The sequence below is a fragment of the Ananas comosus genome, linkage group 4 (assembly GCF_001540865.1).
Source record: "Ananas comosus cultivar F153 linkage group 4, ASM154086v1, whole genome shotgun sequence".
Taxonomy (NCBI): Eukaryota; Viridiplantae; Streptophyta; class Magnoliopsida; order Poales; family Bromeliaceae; genus Ananas; species Ananas comosus.
Window position 1 is genome coordinate 4,491,863 of NC_033624.1, and position 19,989 is coordinate 4,511,851.

General features: G+C 36.1%; 2 protein-coding genes across 2 annotated transcripts; one reads left to right on the forward strand and one right to left on the reverse strand.

Annotated features, from left to right (window-relative positions):
• Window positions 291–1,212, forward strand: LOC109708990 (copper transporter 6-like). The gene has a single exon (XM_020231001.1). It carries the CDS (start codon window positions 483–485, stop codon window positions 945–947), a length of 465 nt encoding a protein of 154 aa, XP_020086590.1. The 5' UTR covers window positions 291–482; the 3' UTR covers window positions 948–1,212.
• Window positions 6,676–10,684, reverse strand: LOC109708989 (phosphoglycerate kinase, chloroplastic). The gene is made up of 6 exons (XM_020231000.1): window positions 10,490–10,684; window positions 8,322–8,399; window positions 7,959–8,219; window positions 7,494–7,811; window positions 7,235–7,393; window positions 6,676–7,142 (listed from the first exon to the last, which is right to left on the reverse strand). Exons 1-6 carry the CDS (start codon window positions 10,682–10,684, stop codon window positions 6,933–6,935), a joined length of 1,221 nt encoding a protein of 406 aa, XP_020086589.1. The 3' UTR covers window positions 6,676–6,932.

Consider the following 19,989-nt stretch of genomic DNA (forward strand, 5'->3'; position numbering starts at 1 on the left):
AGTACTTGGTACTACCAAGTTTTCCGCCGTTAGATCTACCCTTTTGATCATTTTTACCCGTTAAATTATACTATTCAACCAACCACCTACTCAACCCTAGAGAGCCCATATCATCCTAATCACACATCTCTTAAACCAATGACCAAAAACTTGGTAGCACTAATGACTCAGTGCTATTAATAGCATTTGATTATTCAATTTGTACGTTTGTTAGGCCTACCTTGGACGCGCAATTAATATTCGTAAATGTACTATCATTGTTCTCCCTTCTCCAATTAGTAGTACTACATCTAGGTCGTCCAGGTCGTCGAGTGTACTTCCCCGTTCCTAGAAAAAACAAAGTACATATCCAAAGAGAGCACCCTCCTCCTCCTCCTCCTCCTCCTCCTCTCACGTAACTCCATTAAATTCCAAAACCAAGAAGAAGAAGAAGAAGAAAAAGGAGGAGGAGGAGGGATTGTTGATTACCTTTTCCTGCAGGCATGGGAGACATGGGAGACATGGGGGACATGGACATGGGCAACCACACGCACGGCAGCGGTGCGCCGCCATCGCCGATGTCGATGGGCGGCATGAAGATGAGCTACGTCCACATGACCTTCTTCTGGGGCAAGAACTCCGAGATCCTCTTCTCCGGCTGGCCGGGCGCCCGCAGCGGCATGTACGCCCTCGCCCTCATCGTCGTCTTCCTCCTCGCCGTCCTCGTCGAGTGGACCGCCCGCTACGACGTCGGCACCGCGGCGAGGCTGGTCAGGACCGCCGTGCACGCGCTGCGCGTCGGCCTCGCCTACCTGATGATGCTCGCCATCATGTCCTTCAACGGCGGCGTCTTCATCGTCGCCGTCGCCGGCCACACCGTCGGCTTCCTGCTCTTCAGGAGCCGCCCGGCCTCACCCGCCGGCGATCGCGGAGAGAAGGCAGCGGATCTCTCTCCCATGGCATGCTAGCTGGCTTGATGATGAGTATACGCTTCTTGATTCTTGAAAGTGTGGTGTGTGTGTGTGTGTTTTTTTCTCTTTTTTTTTTGGGTTTCTTTTGGTGTGCATGCAATAAATATTTGATGTATGTCTAATGCTTTGTTTCATGCATAGGTAAATTGCACCACTAGTCCTCAGAACTTTTAAGCGCTTTTTGTTACTTATATTTACTATTAGAGGAAAAATTATTATCTCGAAATGCATCACGCATCTAACCAGCCCTGATTCCATCTTAGAAATCGCCTGTTGGATTGAGAATATGAGATGAATGAAAGGTGTGCAACTGAACAGGAATTAATAGAGACAATAGTTTTTTTGCTAATTAAGGTAGGGACAAAAGTAAAACATTGATGAATCTAAAAGATCGGGAACTGAAATAAAATTTGACTAAAAGTTCATGAACTAGTGGTGCAATTTATCCTTGTTTGAAGATACTGCAGTAAAGTTCTCTTCGTAATTGTGTGACCACAATAAGGTGCAGTGATGGACACAAATCAAATTCTAAGCAGAGCTTCTTACAGGAGTTATCATAAGATTGGATTGGATTACCCTTCACCCAATATCTTATTTCAACTTTAATCATAAATCGAAAATATAGAAACAATACTCTGATTCCATGAAGGAAATCCAACTCCTCCTTATGCTTCTTCTGAGCGGAGCTTTGTATAAAATTTTATACCTGTTATTCTTGTTGTGTGAGCTGATCAACTATATATACCTTATGTTATTTGTGGAGACTTAATTTGGTAATACCTATATTCAAGTGCAAATGAATATGTACTCGTCTACTTTACGTACATGCATGATTCTGAAATAGCTCCTTTTAACTTTTCTTTTTGATTTGCATCTTCTGCATCAAAGATTGTTCAAACTTAGGCTCTTTCATCAGAAAACAAGAGTATTCCCGTTCATCTTAACCGTCGATGACCGGCGGCGGCGACGGAGGAAACGGATAAAATTAGTCTTCTGTTAATTCCTCCAGTAATAGTGAAGAACTGAGAAGTTAATTGGAAGGTCAGGCTCCTCCTTTTTGTCTCTGTCACAGCCACAAAGATAAGGTGTCAATTTATGATTTTTGTTTTCTTTTTTTCCTTTTTTTTGGGGGGTCTTTCAATTTGAAATGAATATCGGCTTTCAGAAAGATAACCCTAATTCCTATATAAATCATTTCGATTCGACTATTCAATCTTTTAAAATTTTAATTTTAACACTCAACATTTTAATTTGTTTGAGTTAAATAATAAGATGGCTTTTCGGATACAAAGTTTAAGCTAATTACTTATATTAATACAGTTATATTTACATAAATTGTGTAAAATAAACTAATTAAATATATAAAAATAAACGATGCATTCAGATTTTTAAAGAGTCATTAATTAGCTTAAATGAAATAAAATAAAAGATAATATAGTAAAGTAAAAAAATTTATAAAATTAGATAGTCAAATTCAAATATTTTTACCTTTAAAAAGTGATGAGAAAAATAGAATGCAGAGTGTGGGAGGCATGTTAGCTCTCATATTTCATCCCTAGTCTAGCATCAGGTCATGTTGCCATATATGGGCTAGAGTTAATTAATTAGCATCCTACAGAATAGATTCTATTAGTTTCAGCAGAAAAAGGCTCTGCCTAGTATTTGATCAGAGGACGAAAAAAAAAAAAAAAAAAAGTTAAATTGTACCATTAGAGCTGTCAATCAGTGAGCCAGCTTACATTCGACTCGAAATTGGTTTGAACTCAGCTCGCTCGATCAATAAACAAGTCGATCACCAGCTCACTTTTGAGATGGAAAAATTAATGAACCAAACATGAGGTGACCTCGGCTTGCTTATAATTGGCTTGACAGAGTTCAAATAAATAAATAAATAAATAATATATACATATTTATTTTAGGTCGACACGTTGTAAATTTTTTTTTGTCTTTTTAGTTTTTGTTTTTTTGTTAGCATGACTCTTAGTTCTAATATTAATTAGTAATACTAAGAGCAATAGTTAGTTTTAATATTTTATTAAAATTTAGTTAAAGCAATTAAACTCAAAAAATTTTGAGCTTCCTCAAATTAATTTCAAGCCAAAAACGAGCTTGATTATCCTAGCTTTTTTAATTTCGAGTCGAAGATGAACCGACTCAAATTAATTTTGAACATGTTAAAGGAAAGGATAATTATTTTCCAGACCAATTAAGTAGAGGATTTTTTGAAAATACTAATTATGAATTTAACATAATGAATATTAATTAGTTTTAGAAATATAAAAAGAGTTTTAGAAATATTAATTTCGAGTCGAAGAAAAGATAAAGAGTTTTAGAAATATAAAAACAAAATTTTATTATAAATTTTTAGAAGGGAGTACCGTACGGGACCTAACACCCACTTTGAAAAAGACATCTTAATCACGGAACTTTTATCATTAAACCTCTTCTTATTATTAGCCATAATTAGAATCTCCTTTAAAATCTATATCTATCTATTTCCTTTTCTTTTCTACGGCGAGCTTAAGATAAAAATTAAATTTTCAGACATAAACTTATCCATCCCCGTTAAGCTAGGCTTTAACAGAGAGAGATTTCGCCTAGAAATCCCTTTCGACTTAAGTTTTTAGTATAGTGAATAGTATCTCGCTAATTATAATTAGTGTGAACAGTGTCACGTGAATAGTGCTCGGTGAATAGTGCCACGTGAACAGTACCCTAACGTAAATACGTGAATAGTACCTTATGAACAGTACCATATTAAAAAAAAAAAAAAAACCTCTTACGTAGCACCCACCTTTAATTACTATTCCTTAATTAAGCACCCTTTCTTTTTCTTCCAAAAAAATTCCAGAAAAAATTTCAAAAAATTCGTCTTCTCCTGATTCCCAACTTTAGATCTTTTCTCTATTTTCTGTGTTTCAGTGCTCTTCTTTCGCTCTTTATTAAATATTAGTTTAATATTACAATTTCATATTACATAGTCTGATCCAACCTCCTCCCACTCACGCTTTAGATTCTTGTCTTTCATCTTTCTCAAAAAATCAAAAAATATTTTTCGCTGTTGTAGGGTAATTTGCTTCTTTCAAAGGTTTGTCCAGCACTCTGAAAAAATCAAAAAATATTTTCCAACCTTTGTATAAAAATATCTTTTCTTTAGGGTTTTTCCTGCTTTTAGGGTATTTCTCCCTTTAGGTTTATCACTTTAGGTTTTTCTAAAATCAGAAAATCCAAAAATATTTTCTGTTTTCGTTTGTGTTTAAAAGCTTTCTAGTTTTTACTATTTTCTTTAAATTTACAGAAAACCCAAAAATATTTTCTAAGACTTTGCTCCCCGCTTCCCTCTTCAAACCTTCTCACCTCATCTTCGTAGCATCCAAAACCCTAGCCCATTTAGAAAAATCCAACCAACAGAGATTGTTCCCATCCAGCCAACCACAAGCACCCAATCACCCACTTTCATTAAACCCTAAACCCTCTCTCTCGTGTTCAGCTCGTTGACAGCCCTAAGTGCCACTAGTGCTTGAACTATATTTAATTTTGGCCACTAATACTTTGGTGCTTGAAATTTTAAATTTAGCATTTGACATCCAAAATTCCAAAATTATATCACATTTGCCATATCCTTATTTACTCCTACACCTGATTGTAATGGATTTAGGTTTTCTTTCTGCAATGACCATGCGGTATTCCCCTTTCTTCTCAAAGATGGACAAGCTTTGTCCTGTATTAATTTGTAAACTTGGGTCTACTAATAAGCGCCTCATTACAACAGAATTAGATTATAGGGACACATGTTTGGGACACTTTTGAGTAAGTGTCCCATTTATGCTAAAACTTAAAAAAAACATCTACTAATGTCTAAATATAAAGTCCAATCCAATCAAGAATAAAAGATTACTCTACTCAACCTACCACACCCAGTCCATTTGGCCCGATTACAAACAGAAAAGAAAAAAAAAAGAAAAATCAATTACCATCTTTTTTTCTCTCTTCACTCAATCCACTGAAATTCTAGACGAAGAGCCTTTTCTGTCGTCCTCCTCCGCCACGGCAGCCAACGAGATAAAGTTTCGGCGGTTGCTAAATGCTTAAATAAGTGTTGGTAAATTAGCAGCACTCTTTTAGGTTATAACGACACTATTTAACTGTCACTATATACCTAGCGACTCCACATATAGCAACACTTTTTAAAAGTGTCGGTAATTTTAGCTAGCATCACCTTTTTGACATGTACCTACATTTAAAAGTGTCGCTATAGACCGTTTTTGTTGTAAAAATAGAGAGAACTTTTGATGAAATTAGAGATATCTATATCTATATCTATACATTATTCCTCATAGCTTTGCCATATGACAATTTCTCCTTCATCCTTGTCTTCTCCCTCCTTTTCACTTCTTGGTGCTTCACCTTCCCATCTCCCATCTCCGTCTGATATTTTGTCTTCTCACTTACTTACTTTCTAATTAATGCATGCATATGGTCAATTGTTATATGAACAAATCACTTCCACAAAAAAAAAAAATGAGTAAAATAAGATCTCTTCTTACTTTTGTTTCTCATACTATTTATATTTATTAATGTCTCATTGCAACTCAAAAATTTTAAAATTGTTAGTTTATCAATCTTTTGTCTTTTTTATAGTATTAGCCCGCTGCAATGCATAGGTAACTTCATTAGTATTCCACTATTTTTGCATTATTTGGAGAGAGAATATTACAGCTGACTTGGGCTATAGTATGGCTTGAGGCTTTTTATTTGTTCTGTGAGCCTCAAACCTCGAGGAAGTCTACTATATAACACTTACACTACATTATCTATTCCCAACCAATCACATATCTTCATTTGAGAGAAAAGGATAATAAAAATATTTTTTTTAAAATTATAATGGGATGGATGAACCCCAGTAGAGTTTCTGTATTAGTTTGGAATATCATGTCAACAATATAAATATTGCATTAAACCGCCCACTAAGTATACTAACTGCGGGTAGCATGACGCTTATATGTAGACTATAAAGAAAAGGGAAGCAAATATCTACTAACTTTTTTTTTTTTTTCGAGGGAATAAAGTCGGTAGATAATTCATTAAAAAGTAGAGTTTGATTGTTTTGGAAAAGCAAGTAAAATTACATTCTCACAAAAAAAAAAAAAAAAAAAAAAAAAAAAAAAAAAAAAAAAACCCATAAAAAANAAAAAAAAGAAAAAAAAAAAGGGAAAAAAAATATCCCCAAAACTAAATGAAAAAAATAAAAATGACGGTACACAAACCTAAGAAACGAAAAGGAGAAGATATATGTATATCGGCCCCCCAAAATCTACACATCTAACTAAAAAAAGTAAATCAAGTTTCTAAACTAGAAGCCCGAGATAAAAATGAAAAACAAAATAAGAAAAAATATGAATAAAAAAAGCAATCAAAAGGAGTTGTTTATGCCTTCGAAAGCAGTACAGCTCTTTTATAACACAATCTCTCAGAGATCTGAGAGTATCAGCAAATCCTACACATGTAGAATGGTTTATAGAGTTACAAAACACCAATCCCATCTGTCAACCAAAATTCTCATGGGCTGAAAATCAATACCAAAGTCTCAAAGCAATCTAAAAGTAGCAATTATCTAACAATAGCGAATTTCTGATCAGCGAAATGTTTTTCAAGATTCGGAATTCTCATATTCCGACATGAATTCTTCTAAAGGTTCGCTAAAGGTTCGCTCCGTAAAGACGCGTGCCCACATATTCTAGGTACGTTTAAGAGCTGTAACAGAAGCTCATGGTTACAAAAACAGGAATTTTATTCATCCGACTCATTTGGAAAACATAAATGGGCAGAGTAATGCTCTGCTTTCCAACAGCCCGAATAACTCTACACACAGTAAACTCTGATACAACAAGTCAGGGCAATTGTGTCTTTACCTTCATTATACAACACCAGGAGACAGGGAATGGATAAAGGAAAAGGAAAAAAACCAAAAAGAGAAGAACCTCATACAGCTACAGGGACAGCTTCATCCAGTGCAACAACACCTGGAAGCTCCTTCCCTTCCAATAGCTCCAAGCTGGCTCCTCCACCTGTCGATATGTGGCTCATTACATCGGCCACGCCCACTTTCTCAACAGCAGCGACGGAATCTCCACCTCCGATGATCGTTGTAACTCCTTTCCCGCTAAGCTCCGCCAACTTCTTTGCAATTGCCTATGAAAGAAAACACGAGTCAAGCCTCATTTGGCGTTGAAACTGTAGTGCGACATGGAAATTAGTAGCTAAACAAGGTGCTGTTCGATTACCTCGGTTCCAACCGCAAACTTATCGAATTCGAAAACCCCCATAGGTCCGTTCCAGATAACAGTTTTGGTCGTTTCAAGAGCATCACTGAAGGTCTTAATAGAATCTGGTCCAATATCTAAGCCCATCCAACCGTCGGGGATTGCGGAGGCTGGCACAACCTACATAATCAAATTGACAGTTAATCAAGAGCATTCCAACTACATACTAGGAACTTCATTAGATCTTAATGACTGAATAAATAAAGCATAAATAGCATACCTTGCTTTCTGCATCGGGGGCAAACTTGTCGGCAATGACAACGTCAGTCGGCAACAAAAGGGAGACCCCCTTCTCTTTTGCCTTTGCGAGAAGTGATGTTGCAAGATCGAGTTTGTCATTCTCTACCAAGGAAGAACCCACTGAAAGCCCTTGTGCCTTGTAGAAGGTGAATATCATACCGCCACCCAAAAGAAGAATATCGACTTTCTCCAACAGCGATTCGATGACTCCAATCTTAGATGACACCTTTGAACCACCTACTATGGCAGCGAATGGGCGCTTGGGGTTTGAAACAGCTCCAACGAGGTAATCAAGTTCCTGCAAATTTATAACAAGCCGTTTAACCGAAGTTAAGACACAAAATAAAGAAAGAAGAAAGAGAGAGATGTTGCATATCATACAAGCCTCCTGCTTAAACTTGAGTTAGGTTATGACAACAAAAATATTTAATAGTAGGACAGGGACCTTTTGCAAGAGGAAACCAGCAACAGAGGGCTTCAAGAACTTTGTGACACCCTCTGTTGATGCATGTGCTCTATGTGCAGTTCCAAATGCATCATTCACGTAAAGGTCTGCAAGGGACGCAAGCTTCTTTGCAAACTCTGGATCGTTCTTCTCCTCCTCCTTATAAAACCTTACATTCTCAAGAAGTAACACACCACCCTCTGGGAGCTCGGAGACCAATTTCTCAACTTCCGGACCGATACAGTCATCGGCTTTCTCAACCTGTTTGATGTGCATCAAGGAATCCACGAATACACATAAATGTTAATAACTAGAGAACGCAAAACTCTAGAAGAGAAAATTTAAATGAAAAGACAATAATACCTTTATGCCAAGGAGTTCAGATAACCTTGGCACAAGAGGACTTAAGCTATATTTGGGTGTGACACCCTTTGGGCGCCCCTGTATACATTGAAGAGAAAAAAAAAAACATGCATTGAAAGTTAGATATATAGTTATTTGCAGCAAATATTTAAAAAAAAAAAAGATAAAAAGGATACATAAATATCTTTAGCTCAAGAAACATGATTTATGAGAGGAAAAATTATGTAAAAAATACACTATTATCCTCCTATAATTACTATGCATGATCAATGCAAAATGATGAGTTGCAACATCACAACATGGAAGGACGTTACTTGTTAGTAGGTTAAGCATTGGCAAGTTTTCCAAGTAGTTCGAACGGTAAACCTCAGTTACACTCCTTCCAAAGATAAAGAAGTCGAGTTCAATGATGCAACTTTTTGAAAATGATCTACTGGTAGTTTTAAATATGATCTACCAGTTCATATTCAAGCCAATTAACTGACCATAAAGTATGACTGAACAGACTACAACTAATCAAGCTTAATTAGAATAAATTCCACTTCTTATAGACCAATATGCAAAGAAACACCACATATCCACTAGCCAACCTATTGTACTTGACTGTTGGTCAAGTATTCTCCTTATCCTCTTAGTTCTTTTGCAGAAAACCTCCACAGTCAGCCACTCAACGTATCTTGCAGCACTTTTTGCATTTTCTTATATTCCCTTTACCAATTCACAGTCGGCTAAGCCACTAAGCCATAGAAAATATGGAGCCTTAGCTATTTGATTTCTACTGCAACAGCGTAGGTTATACATATCCTGATGAAATTTTCATTTTCATTTTCCTTAGACATTTTAGTCGGTAAGATTTCATGTACCCAATTCAAAAAAATTTCGAAAGTATGATTAGGTTAGTCAGTAAAATCAAATTTCTCGAAGTTCAGGTACCAATTTCGAAATTCAAAATGCGACAGTTCAACTACGATGCATAATATATTTTTTTTGGCTAACATGTATAAAAGTTATCTAAACTACTGTCCAACCTTTAAAGTTTTGATGGTGGTACCCAACCTTTGATTTAAGCCATTTAATAGCTCTTTAAGTATAAAATAAAGGCTCATCAATTGGTTTTTAATGGAATTCTAGTCGCATGAAGCATGCTGATTATGCCCGTAAAAATAATCATCGCATTCAAATTTCAAAGTGAAATAGTCATTAAATGGCTTGAATCAAATATATTCAAAATCAGAATATCAGTCATAATTCTAGTTCAGATAAGGTCTATACATTTGTACATTTTTTTGGTAAAAAAAAAAAAAGTATAAACTTACCTGAAAACATGTCCGTTTTGGATCTTTTGATTGAACTATCCAGCATTTTAAAATTTTAATTTTGGTACCCAAACTTTCAAATTTACTTTACTAGCAATTTGATGATTATTCCGGTACAAAATTTAGACTGATTACTTACTTTTATAAAATTTCAGTTGCATGAATTACACGAAATTTTGGTAATCAAGCCCGTAAAAACAAACACTGTTTTCAAATTTTGAAATGTAAGAATCACTATAGATGATATCAAATCAAAGAGAATAAATGGTTAAATAAAAAAATCTAAAATTCTCAAAGGACGAATGGTCAGATCAAAATCAAATCAGTCATAGTTCAGAAGCAGAAGTGATAAAGAAAAAAATCTATTTTGTAACATTTACATCACACAATCTCTCCTTAGTCAATCATATTTTTTTACTTGTAGATGGATGAATTCCGAAAAACCTAGAACTTTTCGATGGATGAATTCCGAAAATCCTTAGTCAATCTAAAATCTCTCCTTAGTGGGATGGATGAATTCCGAAAAACCTTTCAATTAGTTGGTGATAGCACATCATCAGCAATATTTATATTGCATTCTAGAACTTTTCGTGTTGCAGTGGGAAGTCGGACTTCGAGTAACTAGTGAATATAACGATTCAGAATTCGTTCCCCATCCCACCGAAGTCGAGAGGCCAATCTCCGTGAGCGAGTGAGTGAGAGTTTAGACAATCTCACAATTTCGGTGCTGAAACAAACACCAGGGAATGCTAATTTCACGAAGTCGCGAGTTCAGCGTCTGAGATCCACGAGAACGGAGAGGAAGAGGAGAAGCAAGAAGAAGGAGGAGGAGGAGGAGGAGGAGGAGCGGACCAGGTGGCTGGCGAGGATGACTTTGGCGCCATTGCTGATGAGGTGCTTGATGGTGGGCACGGCCGCGCGGATCCGGGTGTCGTCGGTGATGTTCAGGGCGTCGTCCAAGGGCACGTTGAGATCGACCCTCACGAACACCTTCTTCCCCCTCAGATCCGCCTCCTTCAGATCCCCCACGCTCTTCTTCGCCGCCATTGATGGNGCCATGGACGTAGAGAGAGAGAGAGAGAGAGAAGGGTGGTTCTGTGAGTTGGGAGGGGCGATTTAGAGGAGGAGGAGGAGGAGGTGGACTTAAGAGAGTGAGGGGAGGGGTGGGTGTAATAAGAGAGAGGGGATTTTGTGGCGGAGAGGGGGATCGGGGGATGATACTTTTTCTTATCGTCGGGGAGAGGTGGAGAAGAGGGTGTTGGAGGAGGGGCTTCGATGTTTCCGCTGCGATTCGTGGTTTCTTCTGACTTACATTGTACAAGCCGGGGTGCGGCGATCGCGATTGCGATTGCGATTGCGATTGCGAATGCGTGATTCGCGATTAAGGATTTGTTTAGGAAAAAAAAAATACAAAAAGGAAATTTACTATCACAAGTCTTTATTTGATGCCAAAATAAATAATAAATAATAGATAATAAATAATAATAAATAAATAATAAATGTAATAACTAATATACTTTCCAAATGTTTATTTTAATTTTTTTTTTTATTTCTGAATAATGACCAAAATACTTTAGTCGACTTTAAAAAAAAAAAATAATTGCTTACATACTCTCAAAACATCTAAAATATTTTATATATCCTTACTTTTTCTTTTCTTTTTAATATACCCCTTCATATGTTATTCTGTCATTTCAAAATATTCTTACAGTTACCATATGTTAAGTTAACTTTTGTTAAAAAAAAATCAAAATACTTTTTATACTCCTAACTTAAAAACAAATAAAAAAAATCGGTGATGGTGGAAGGGTATATTTGAAAGGGTAAAATAGTATTTTCATATTGATAACAGCTATTACTAATAATTTATTAACAGAATTTAACTTCAGGGGTATATTTGAAATAGGTTGGAACGTATAAAGTATATTTTCAATATTAACCTTCTAAGAGGGATAAATTAGAAAGTGGAGGTACATAAATAATTGCCCTTAAAAAAAATTATCTAATATCTATTTTTTATAAGGATTTACAAATATAATTAAGTTTTAGAAAAATATTTTGGATGGTGAGGATTATATTTAAAAGTTTTCAATAGTAACAAAGAGTATACAAGTAAAAAGCTTAACCCTTAAATGAGAATATATTATGTATAAAATCTTTTTGTACAATTAAGGCATCGTTTGGCATTTATGTTCTTCCTTCTCCATTTTTGATCTTTTCTATAGTGGCGACGGTACATAATTTTCTTTTCCTTTATCTACCAGCTCTACATCTTTTTATGCTATCACACCCTCTCTCTCACCCTCTCTCACAATCATTGTCCCCACCCCGACGCGCTCTCTGTCACGCCCCGAGCCTCGCCTATTTGGTCGAGTTCGGGCGCGTCGACAGACCGCCGAACGGACAGAGTTTCCCCTGTACGTCCTAGGCGTCGCAATCAATACAATGAACATTACAAGGGTTCCAACCAGGAACAGATATCAATCATGATTGCATAAGGAAAGTATCACAACATAACACATCCTATGTTATTACAAGCTTTCACATTCAAACATTTTACATTGTTCATTACATACAACCTCTGAATGCAATTAAGTTATAACAATTAATATTACAGGTTTGATACATTGTTTTCTTTTCATTTCCTCTCTACCCCTAGGCTATGCCGACTCGGGGTACCGCTATTTCTGGTCTCTGGGGTAGGGCGCTATCTATGAAGCTACGCCCTTGCCTCGCGCCGCCGCGCCGCTCACGTGCGAACCTGTAACACCCCAAAACAACGTGGGGTGAGAACCAACTCCATGGTTCCCAGTGGGTACGGCCACCCAAGGGAGAGCTCGATAATAGGTCCAGCCAAGGCCAGCCTGCAGGTTTATTCAATTATAAACAGATGAGCTAGATATTTGAACTATGCAATTAATAAAACCATAAATTGCTCGCATGCAATATGCAACATTATGCCACTTCGCAACCTAATAAAACAACTAGTGATCTGTATAATTCTACATTTACTTGCTAATACTAGTCATTTATCATTCATTGTAAGGTCTTCTATTACCCTTATGTTTAACTCAAGTCAACTTGCTTTAAGGTTCCTATTAACTAGGTTTTGCATTCACATCACATAGCATTATAAGGTTTCCAATTCCCTAAGTAAGCTAACCACCGACTACGTCGAGTCAATCATCTGCGATAGTCAGCGACTACTGCTGCAACTGCTTGTCGTCGGCGCTACCGCAGATCTGAATTAAACGATACTGCGGCGCGAACTCGTCGTTCACGCCAACAACAGTCAGGTCATGATTAGCCATCTGGCGGACTCATGAGACTACAAATGTTCAAGTCATAACTTAGTCATCTGAGGACCAACGATCGTCTCACCCACATGGTTCAAGTCAAGTAGGCGCGCCCGCCGGCGGCGGCATATCGATAAGCATAATGCCGGGAGACGAACCACACATCGAACAATTCAGCTTATTCTTAATGGCATCCCAGGGGAGGAGAAACAAATACCGTTGAAATCATGCCCAAGCGAGGAGAAACACAATACTGCAGTAGGATTCGCTTGGCCATCTCTTTACCACAATTTTCACCGCTCCATGTGCGGCCATCAGCTAGGGATTCCGGATCCATATCAAATCAAAGGGTTGGTTCAAACCCTATAGATTGAAATATTAAGTCAACTTTTTCACTCTAGAGTTCACTGACTCTAAGTTCAACGTCGTCGTATCACATAACCCTAGGTTTACTTAACTCTAGGTCTCAATTCATAACCTATGTCTTATAAACTAGGTTAGTATGCACTCATAATTCCATCCTAACAGGTTCAACACAGCTAAGTTCATTATGCATTCATAGTTAACCTATGTTTAATAAATAGGTTAAGATGCCACTCGATTAAGTTTAGATGACTTAGATTCATTAACAACCTATGATCTTTCATAGGTAGTGCACCTCGATTATTTGACATCCTATTGTCCATGTCGAGTTCCATAAACTATCCAATTGTTATCTAAGCATGCATTATTGATGACACAATGCATAATCTTTTACTGATATACATACATGTTAATATGCATGTACAACTCTAGCAATTCCATATGTAAATACATGATATTACAGCATATTTATTTATGTGCATTAACCATCATTTTTTTACCGATTGCTTTCACAATGCATTATATACATTTCATATAATATGTCATCATGCATCTATGGGTAGTCGTCATGCAATTTAACATGCATTCGCATAGATTTAATTCTTGCATTATTACCATTTATATGCTCAATATGAAATTTACATTATTTAGATACATAAAGAGGCAGACTAGGTGCTTCGTAAGACAAACCACTTAACACAGTTCGATTGCTATCTGTTCGAAGCCTCGAATGCCCTTCGCGGGCAAACCGTGACGGTTGGCCACAACTCTTCGCGCGAACCACACGACGGCCACATCCGCGATCCGTCTGTATCGGGAGTTTTATTCCGACATCGTGATCTCACGACTCATTTGTCATGCATTTTTTGGAGCTTTTTCGCGTGCTGCGGTATCTGTAACCAAAACCGATTGTTATACAATACTTGGCAGTACGCATCGTCGGATTGCTGAGCCGAGGACCAAGCGTTCGTTATACCACCAATTAGGTTGATATAGGGTGTCAATTGAGATCAAAACCCTCACAGCAAAAGCTTTTTTGGAGCTAAGTGCAATTAAACGGCAAAATCGCCATTAAAGCTTTGAGATTCATAGTGTATAATACATCAATTAAGGCTTGCTAGGATTCCATCTTCAACTATTCATAAGAGATAAAACACATCCTGAGAATCTACCATTACAAGGTAGCAAGTTAACTCTCAAGATGGCTCATGGCAAGGAAGGAGAAGAAGAGATGGAAGCATGACACTTTTGTGCTTTTCTCCTTCTTCTCTTCTTTCTTATCCTTTCTTCTTCTCTTTATTCTTCTTCTTATTCGTAGGAGAGAGAGAGGAACGTGAGGGAAGATGAGGAATGAGAGAAAGAGAGAAAGAGCTCTATATATAATCATATTAGATAATAATATATATCACCCCCACTCTTCTAACTCAAAAAACAGCAAACACAAAGCAAATGGGCGTTTTTCGCGTTCTGGACGTCCTCTGGGTGCAGCAGACGGTCGAAAAGGCCAGAAATTCCAGATCTAGCCAATTTTCAGATTTTCAGCCTTTACCACTCCTTTTTCGTCGTTTTCGCTCGTTTTTGCTGTTTGACCTCCGTTTCTTTTAGATGACCGAGACTTCTCCAAACATGGTTTTTTTTCAGCATGTTTTCATCATCTTTCACCTAGCGTAATGCAGGATTTCGGCTCAAGAGAACATAGGCCTTTGGGTCTGTTTCCCCGGCCTATGCGCACGACAGTGCCGAACGTTCCGGATTACGACTATCACCCGAAGAGCATTCAAACGGTATCTACCATGTAACAACCGTATTAATAGTTTTAGAGTCCGATACCTTTACACTTCCCTCATTATCTCTTAATCACGCTACTTTGTCGTCATGCATTGTCCATCCGTATGGCATCCGTCGTCATGCGGCAAGCTCATCTGTCGATCAGTAATCATATCCTACGCTGGCGTCGCAAAGATGTGGGAAGCAGAGAGAGAGCACCAGCGTCGAAGTCAGGAGTGAGTGGAGGAGGAGAAAGGAAGCAGCGGGCGGAAATAAAAGAGAAGAAAGGGGTGATGATGAATAGAAAACATACAGAAGGAAAAAGAGAGAAGAAAACATGAGTAAAGAATATTTTCTGATCGTTTACTAAATGTCAGACGCAAATCTAAATCTAAAGAAGAAGGTTTAAGTCAAAACTAGTGAAGTTTTAAAATGCAAAAGGTCAATTAAAAAAATATATAAAATTATATGGAATGTTGACCAATTTTTTGATTAGATTTACACGACCTTTAAAAATTTTGAATTTAATATCAAACATTTTAATTTGTTGATTTAAGTAATATAATATACTTTAGATACAATTTTAGCTAGTATACATATTTAATAATTTATAGTTAGTTCTGATTATATAATATATTAACAAAATCCCATAAAAATAAACAGTATTTGAAAATTTTAATAAAGAAATCACTACGTCAAATTAAATAATTCCAAACATAAATAATTAATTAACCTTGTTTAAAAATAGATAATTATATAAAAATAGGTGACAGTTTGAGATAATTTTACACATCATATCTATTAAGCTATATAAAAGTCAACCTATTGTTGAGTATCTTTGATCATTCCCGAATATTACGTTGCGAAGAATTGGCGGGTGCGGAATATTCACTTAAGGAAAAATAATTTACGTCAAGCTCAAATATAGATTTTTCTACTTTAGAAAATTAAATAGATTTTTTAAAGAAATAATATTTAGGAAATAAAATATAGATTATTTTTTACGAAAATATACTTTATGAAACAAAATTAGATTTTTTAGAAGAATAATATCTTTTACTATATTATAAAAATACTTGGAAGGGGATTTTATTTCCAAAGTCAGATATAATTATGTTGAGATAATTTGAGAATTTACGGATTTCACGTTGCGAAAAAATTGCGGATCGGATATTATATATAATAAAATTAGATTTATTTTATAGAAAATAATATTCGCCGGATATTACGTTAAGAAAGAAATTGCACTATAATTAGGAAATTTTATTATCACAGTCCTTATAATTATGTTGTGATATTGATAAATTAGCGATATTACATGGCGAAAGAATTGGCGAAAGAATTGGCGGTAACTTAGATTTTCTTAATGAAAAATATTCACGGATATTACTTGAGAAAAGAATTGACCACCTACAATTAAAGGAAATTTTATTCAAAGTCGGCTTTATAATTATGTTGTGATATTTGATAACATTATATTATGATTGCGAAAAAATTGGCTGGCGGATATTAGGTAAGGACAAAAATATATTAAATTTTAAGCCAAATATCTTATTTACTATAGTAGAAAATCTACGTCAAGTCCATATAGATTTTCTAATTTTCTAAAAAAACTTAAATTTTTATTAGAAAATAATATTTTTACTATATCATATAAATTAACCTATATGAAGCATTTTATTTAAAGAAGTCAACTATAATTAATGTTGTGACGGATATATTATACTGCGGTTAAAAATCATTTTATTAGTAGCGTGGATTTAAATGAGATATTTGAAAAAATTTTTCCACGATATTAGTTGCAAAGATGCGAAGTAGGACTACTACGCATGAGAAGAAAATATATAGTGACCGAGCATTTTTATTTTTGAATTTTAAAAGTGCAGTAGGAAAATACATATAACGTCGTGTTACTCTAATTATGTGTCACATAATGAAAGTTTAGTTAATCTCATTATACTGCTTAAATATTAATAGTCAATTGTAATTTTGAATATCATTTTAGTTTACTTATTTGTTTTGCACACCACCTATGTAATGTTAAATTATTTTGCAACACTATTCATAGAAAATAGAGTGGGTTGAATTCTTGCATTCTTACTGTGAGTATTTGACTGCTTGGTTACTATATTAAAGTTGATAAGTAATAACCACTTTTTTATTATGTTAAAAATAATAAAATTAATTAGAATATTGTTTTTATCATCAGTAATACTTCTTTAATTATTTTATACTTATTATATTAGCCGCTGCATCAACGGGTGAAAAGCTATGTTTCTATGTAAAATAAAGCTAAATATTAAAGAATTCCTAAATAAGTCTTTTTTCATACTCTGGCGACTTTCAAATTCCTATGTTTCACATCCCTAACCAAAATTCAATTGATGCACTTTAGTCGAATTCCTTAGGATTTCATTATTGTTTCGTCTACTTCATATAATTTAAAAAAATAATCTCTAGATATAAAAATAGATTAAAAATTATTACTTAGAAAAATAAGGACAATTTGACTCTTTCACTTTATTCAGATCATAATTTTTGAAAATATCTTAAAATTTTAAGAGAAAAATTGATATTCTCTGAAAGTAAAATAAAAAAAAACAATATTATTATAATCAGATTTTTCTGTATACTAATATTAGATAAAAAAGCAGAAAAAACAGAAGTATTGTGTGATGGATGGATTGAGCGCTGTTGCAAGTTACAAGGGATGAGCGGTGAACAAGCGTACGTTAATTGATTATCGTGGAGATAATAAACTTCTGGAAAGTCAGGAGACCACTGTTGGCGATCTAAGTGCAGCAAATGTAATCCTAGATCTAGCAAATTGCGGAGTCGAGTGTGTGGAATGAATTGTGGAACTATCAGTACATGTTGCTATAAGGAGTTAGACAAGTTTTTGGAAAGTTTTTGAAGTGATTGGATGGCTTAAAAGTGAGAAAGTGATTGAACAGCTGCGAAAATCGGCCTTTTTGGGCTTGGTAGTACACCCGGTACCGCCACTTATGGTGTACGGTACCACATGAGTAAACCAAACCCGTGGCAGCAGGGTATTTTGGGTATTTCACCACTATTGATACCTATCTCTTTCAGTCCAGACCGATGCTAGGAACTCTGTGGAAGGGTTTTGAGAACCAGAGGAGGGTTTTCACGTTATTTCTCGTCTCTCTCTCTAGGTTTTTCTCTCTCTAGAGAAAACCCGTGGATTCGCGGTTTGACCGCGTTCGTTGCTCGCGATTGGAGGACTAAAGAAAGTTTTGGCACGTGGGGAGAAGGATGGTTTTGCTGTTGTTTCTGTGAGGTTACTATGAGAAGCATGAATCTTCAGCCTTATAGAGAGGTACCCAACTAGATTTCATATATTTGACGTTCCTAGTATTGAATTCACGCTGTTTTGGTTTTGTTGCTTCTACTTGATTTTAGAAGATGTTTAGCAGTAAAGATGAGTTATTTTGGCTACCAATTACTTACTTAATATCAGGGAAAACTTGTTTACAGTTGATGAAGATAATTAGTAAATTTGCACGAATTCGAAGATATACGCGGTTTAATCGGGCGGGGGGGGGGGCCGTAAAGGTTGACAGCAGCTTCGTATGATCTCTTCGCAGCAGGTTGTTGAGCTCTTTGGGTAAACTTATACGCATTAGAAGGCTGGTTTGGAAGGTGTTTCCAACTGTTCGGTAAGCAGGAATTTCAGTTGGAATTATTATTGCGAGACTCTCGACTATGTATAGTTATTGTCGTTGCCCATGTTTCGTAATTGTTCGCAAAGCGAGAGGGTCTCTTGCCTTGGACGTCTTCGACTCCGGCCTTGGAGGACCTTTGTGAAGGCTAACGTCGAGGTATATAAGTTTCCACGAAAGAAAGCAAGTTTGGATTTTCAGATCTTTGGGTCAATGTACTAGAATAGATAATCGCAGTGCTCGCCACGAAATTGGGGCTTTAGGATAAGAATTTATTGAAGTAAGTTTTGATACGATATGTATGCTTGTGTTCAGCAGGATTGCGACTAAAGTGGAGATGAATTTGAACTCCTTGGCTTTTGGAGCTAGTTAACTAAGTGGGTCCGTGACCTAACCAGAGCAAGTGGAGGCTCCTAAGTTCTATATGTGCTATAAGAATTATTGTTTTTGTGCGGCTTTGGTGTTTGATATAGGAATTGAGAAGTAATTGACTTGAAATTCCTCCTCATGAAGTAGAGAAACATTAATGAACGTATTTAACTTATATCAATTCAGTTGAATGACTATATTGAACAAGTGTAGATAACTTATGAAAGTTAGAGACAATGACATTCTCCTTTACTCGCTTGATTACATGTAAGAAAACTATGAGCATCTTGTTTTATGTTATAGTGCTATGATAGTGAAAGATCCTAATCCATATGTAATTAAGCATTACTCCTGTAAGTTACTAATTAGTGGATTCTAGGTTGTTAATATTTTGTTATACTGACAATGTTCGATCAACAGGATGAGAGCGAGAAACATTGCAAATGGAAAACATGATAATCTGAGACAATGTTTGGACTGTGAACTTGGATTGATTCTGCCCATGTGCTCATTCGCAACGCTTGCTGAGGTATGCTTCCCTACAAGCCGCCATCGGAGTTTGCTAGCGACAGTTGGCTGCCCGTTGCGGCGGGATTGGGTTGCCGAAGTGGCATTGGCGGTGGACAATGTTAACTACACGGGCTTAGGTCGCGGCGCAAGCTGGACTACCTGAGTAGGTCCCTGTGAATGTAAAGGAAGTATAATAAAAGGACAGTATATGATGTTTATTATTTAAAAGTGACAGTTAGTCACTTTTAATGTTAGTGCTATAACTCGAGTCTATGTTCCTTGATTACAGAAGTTGCAATATCTCTTTTTATGCAATGGTCATTACTAGTTATGAAGCTATTACATGTTGATTACATGCTTATTA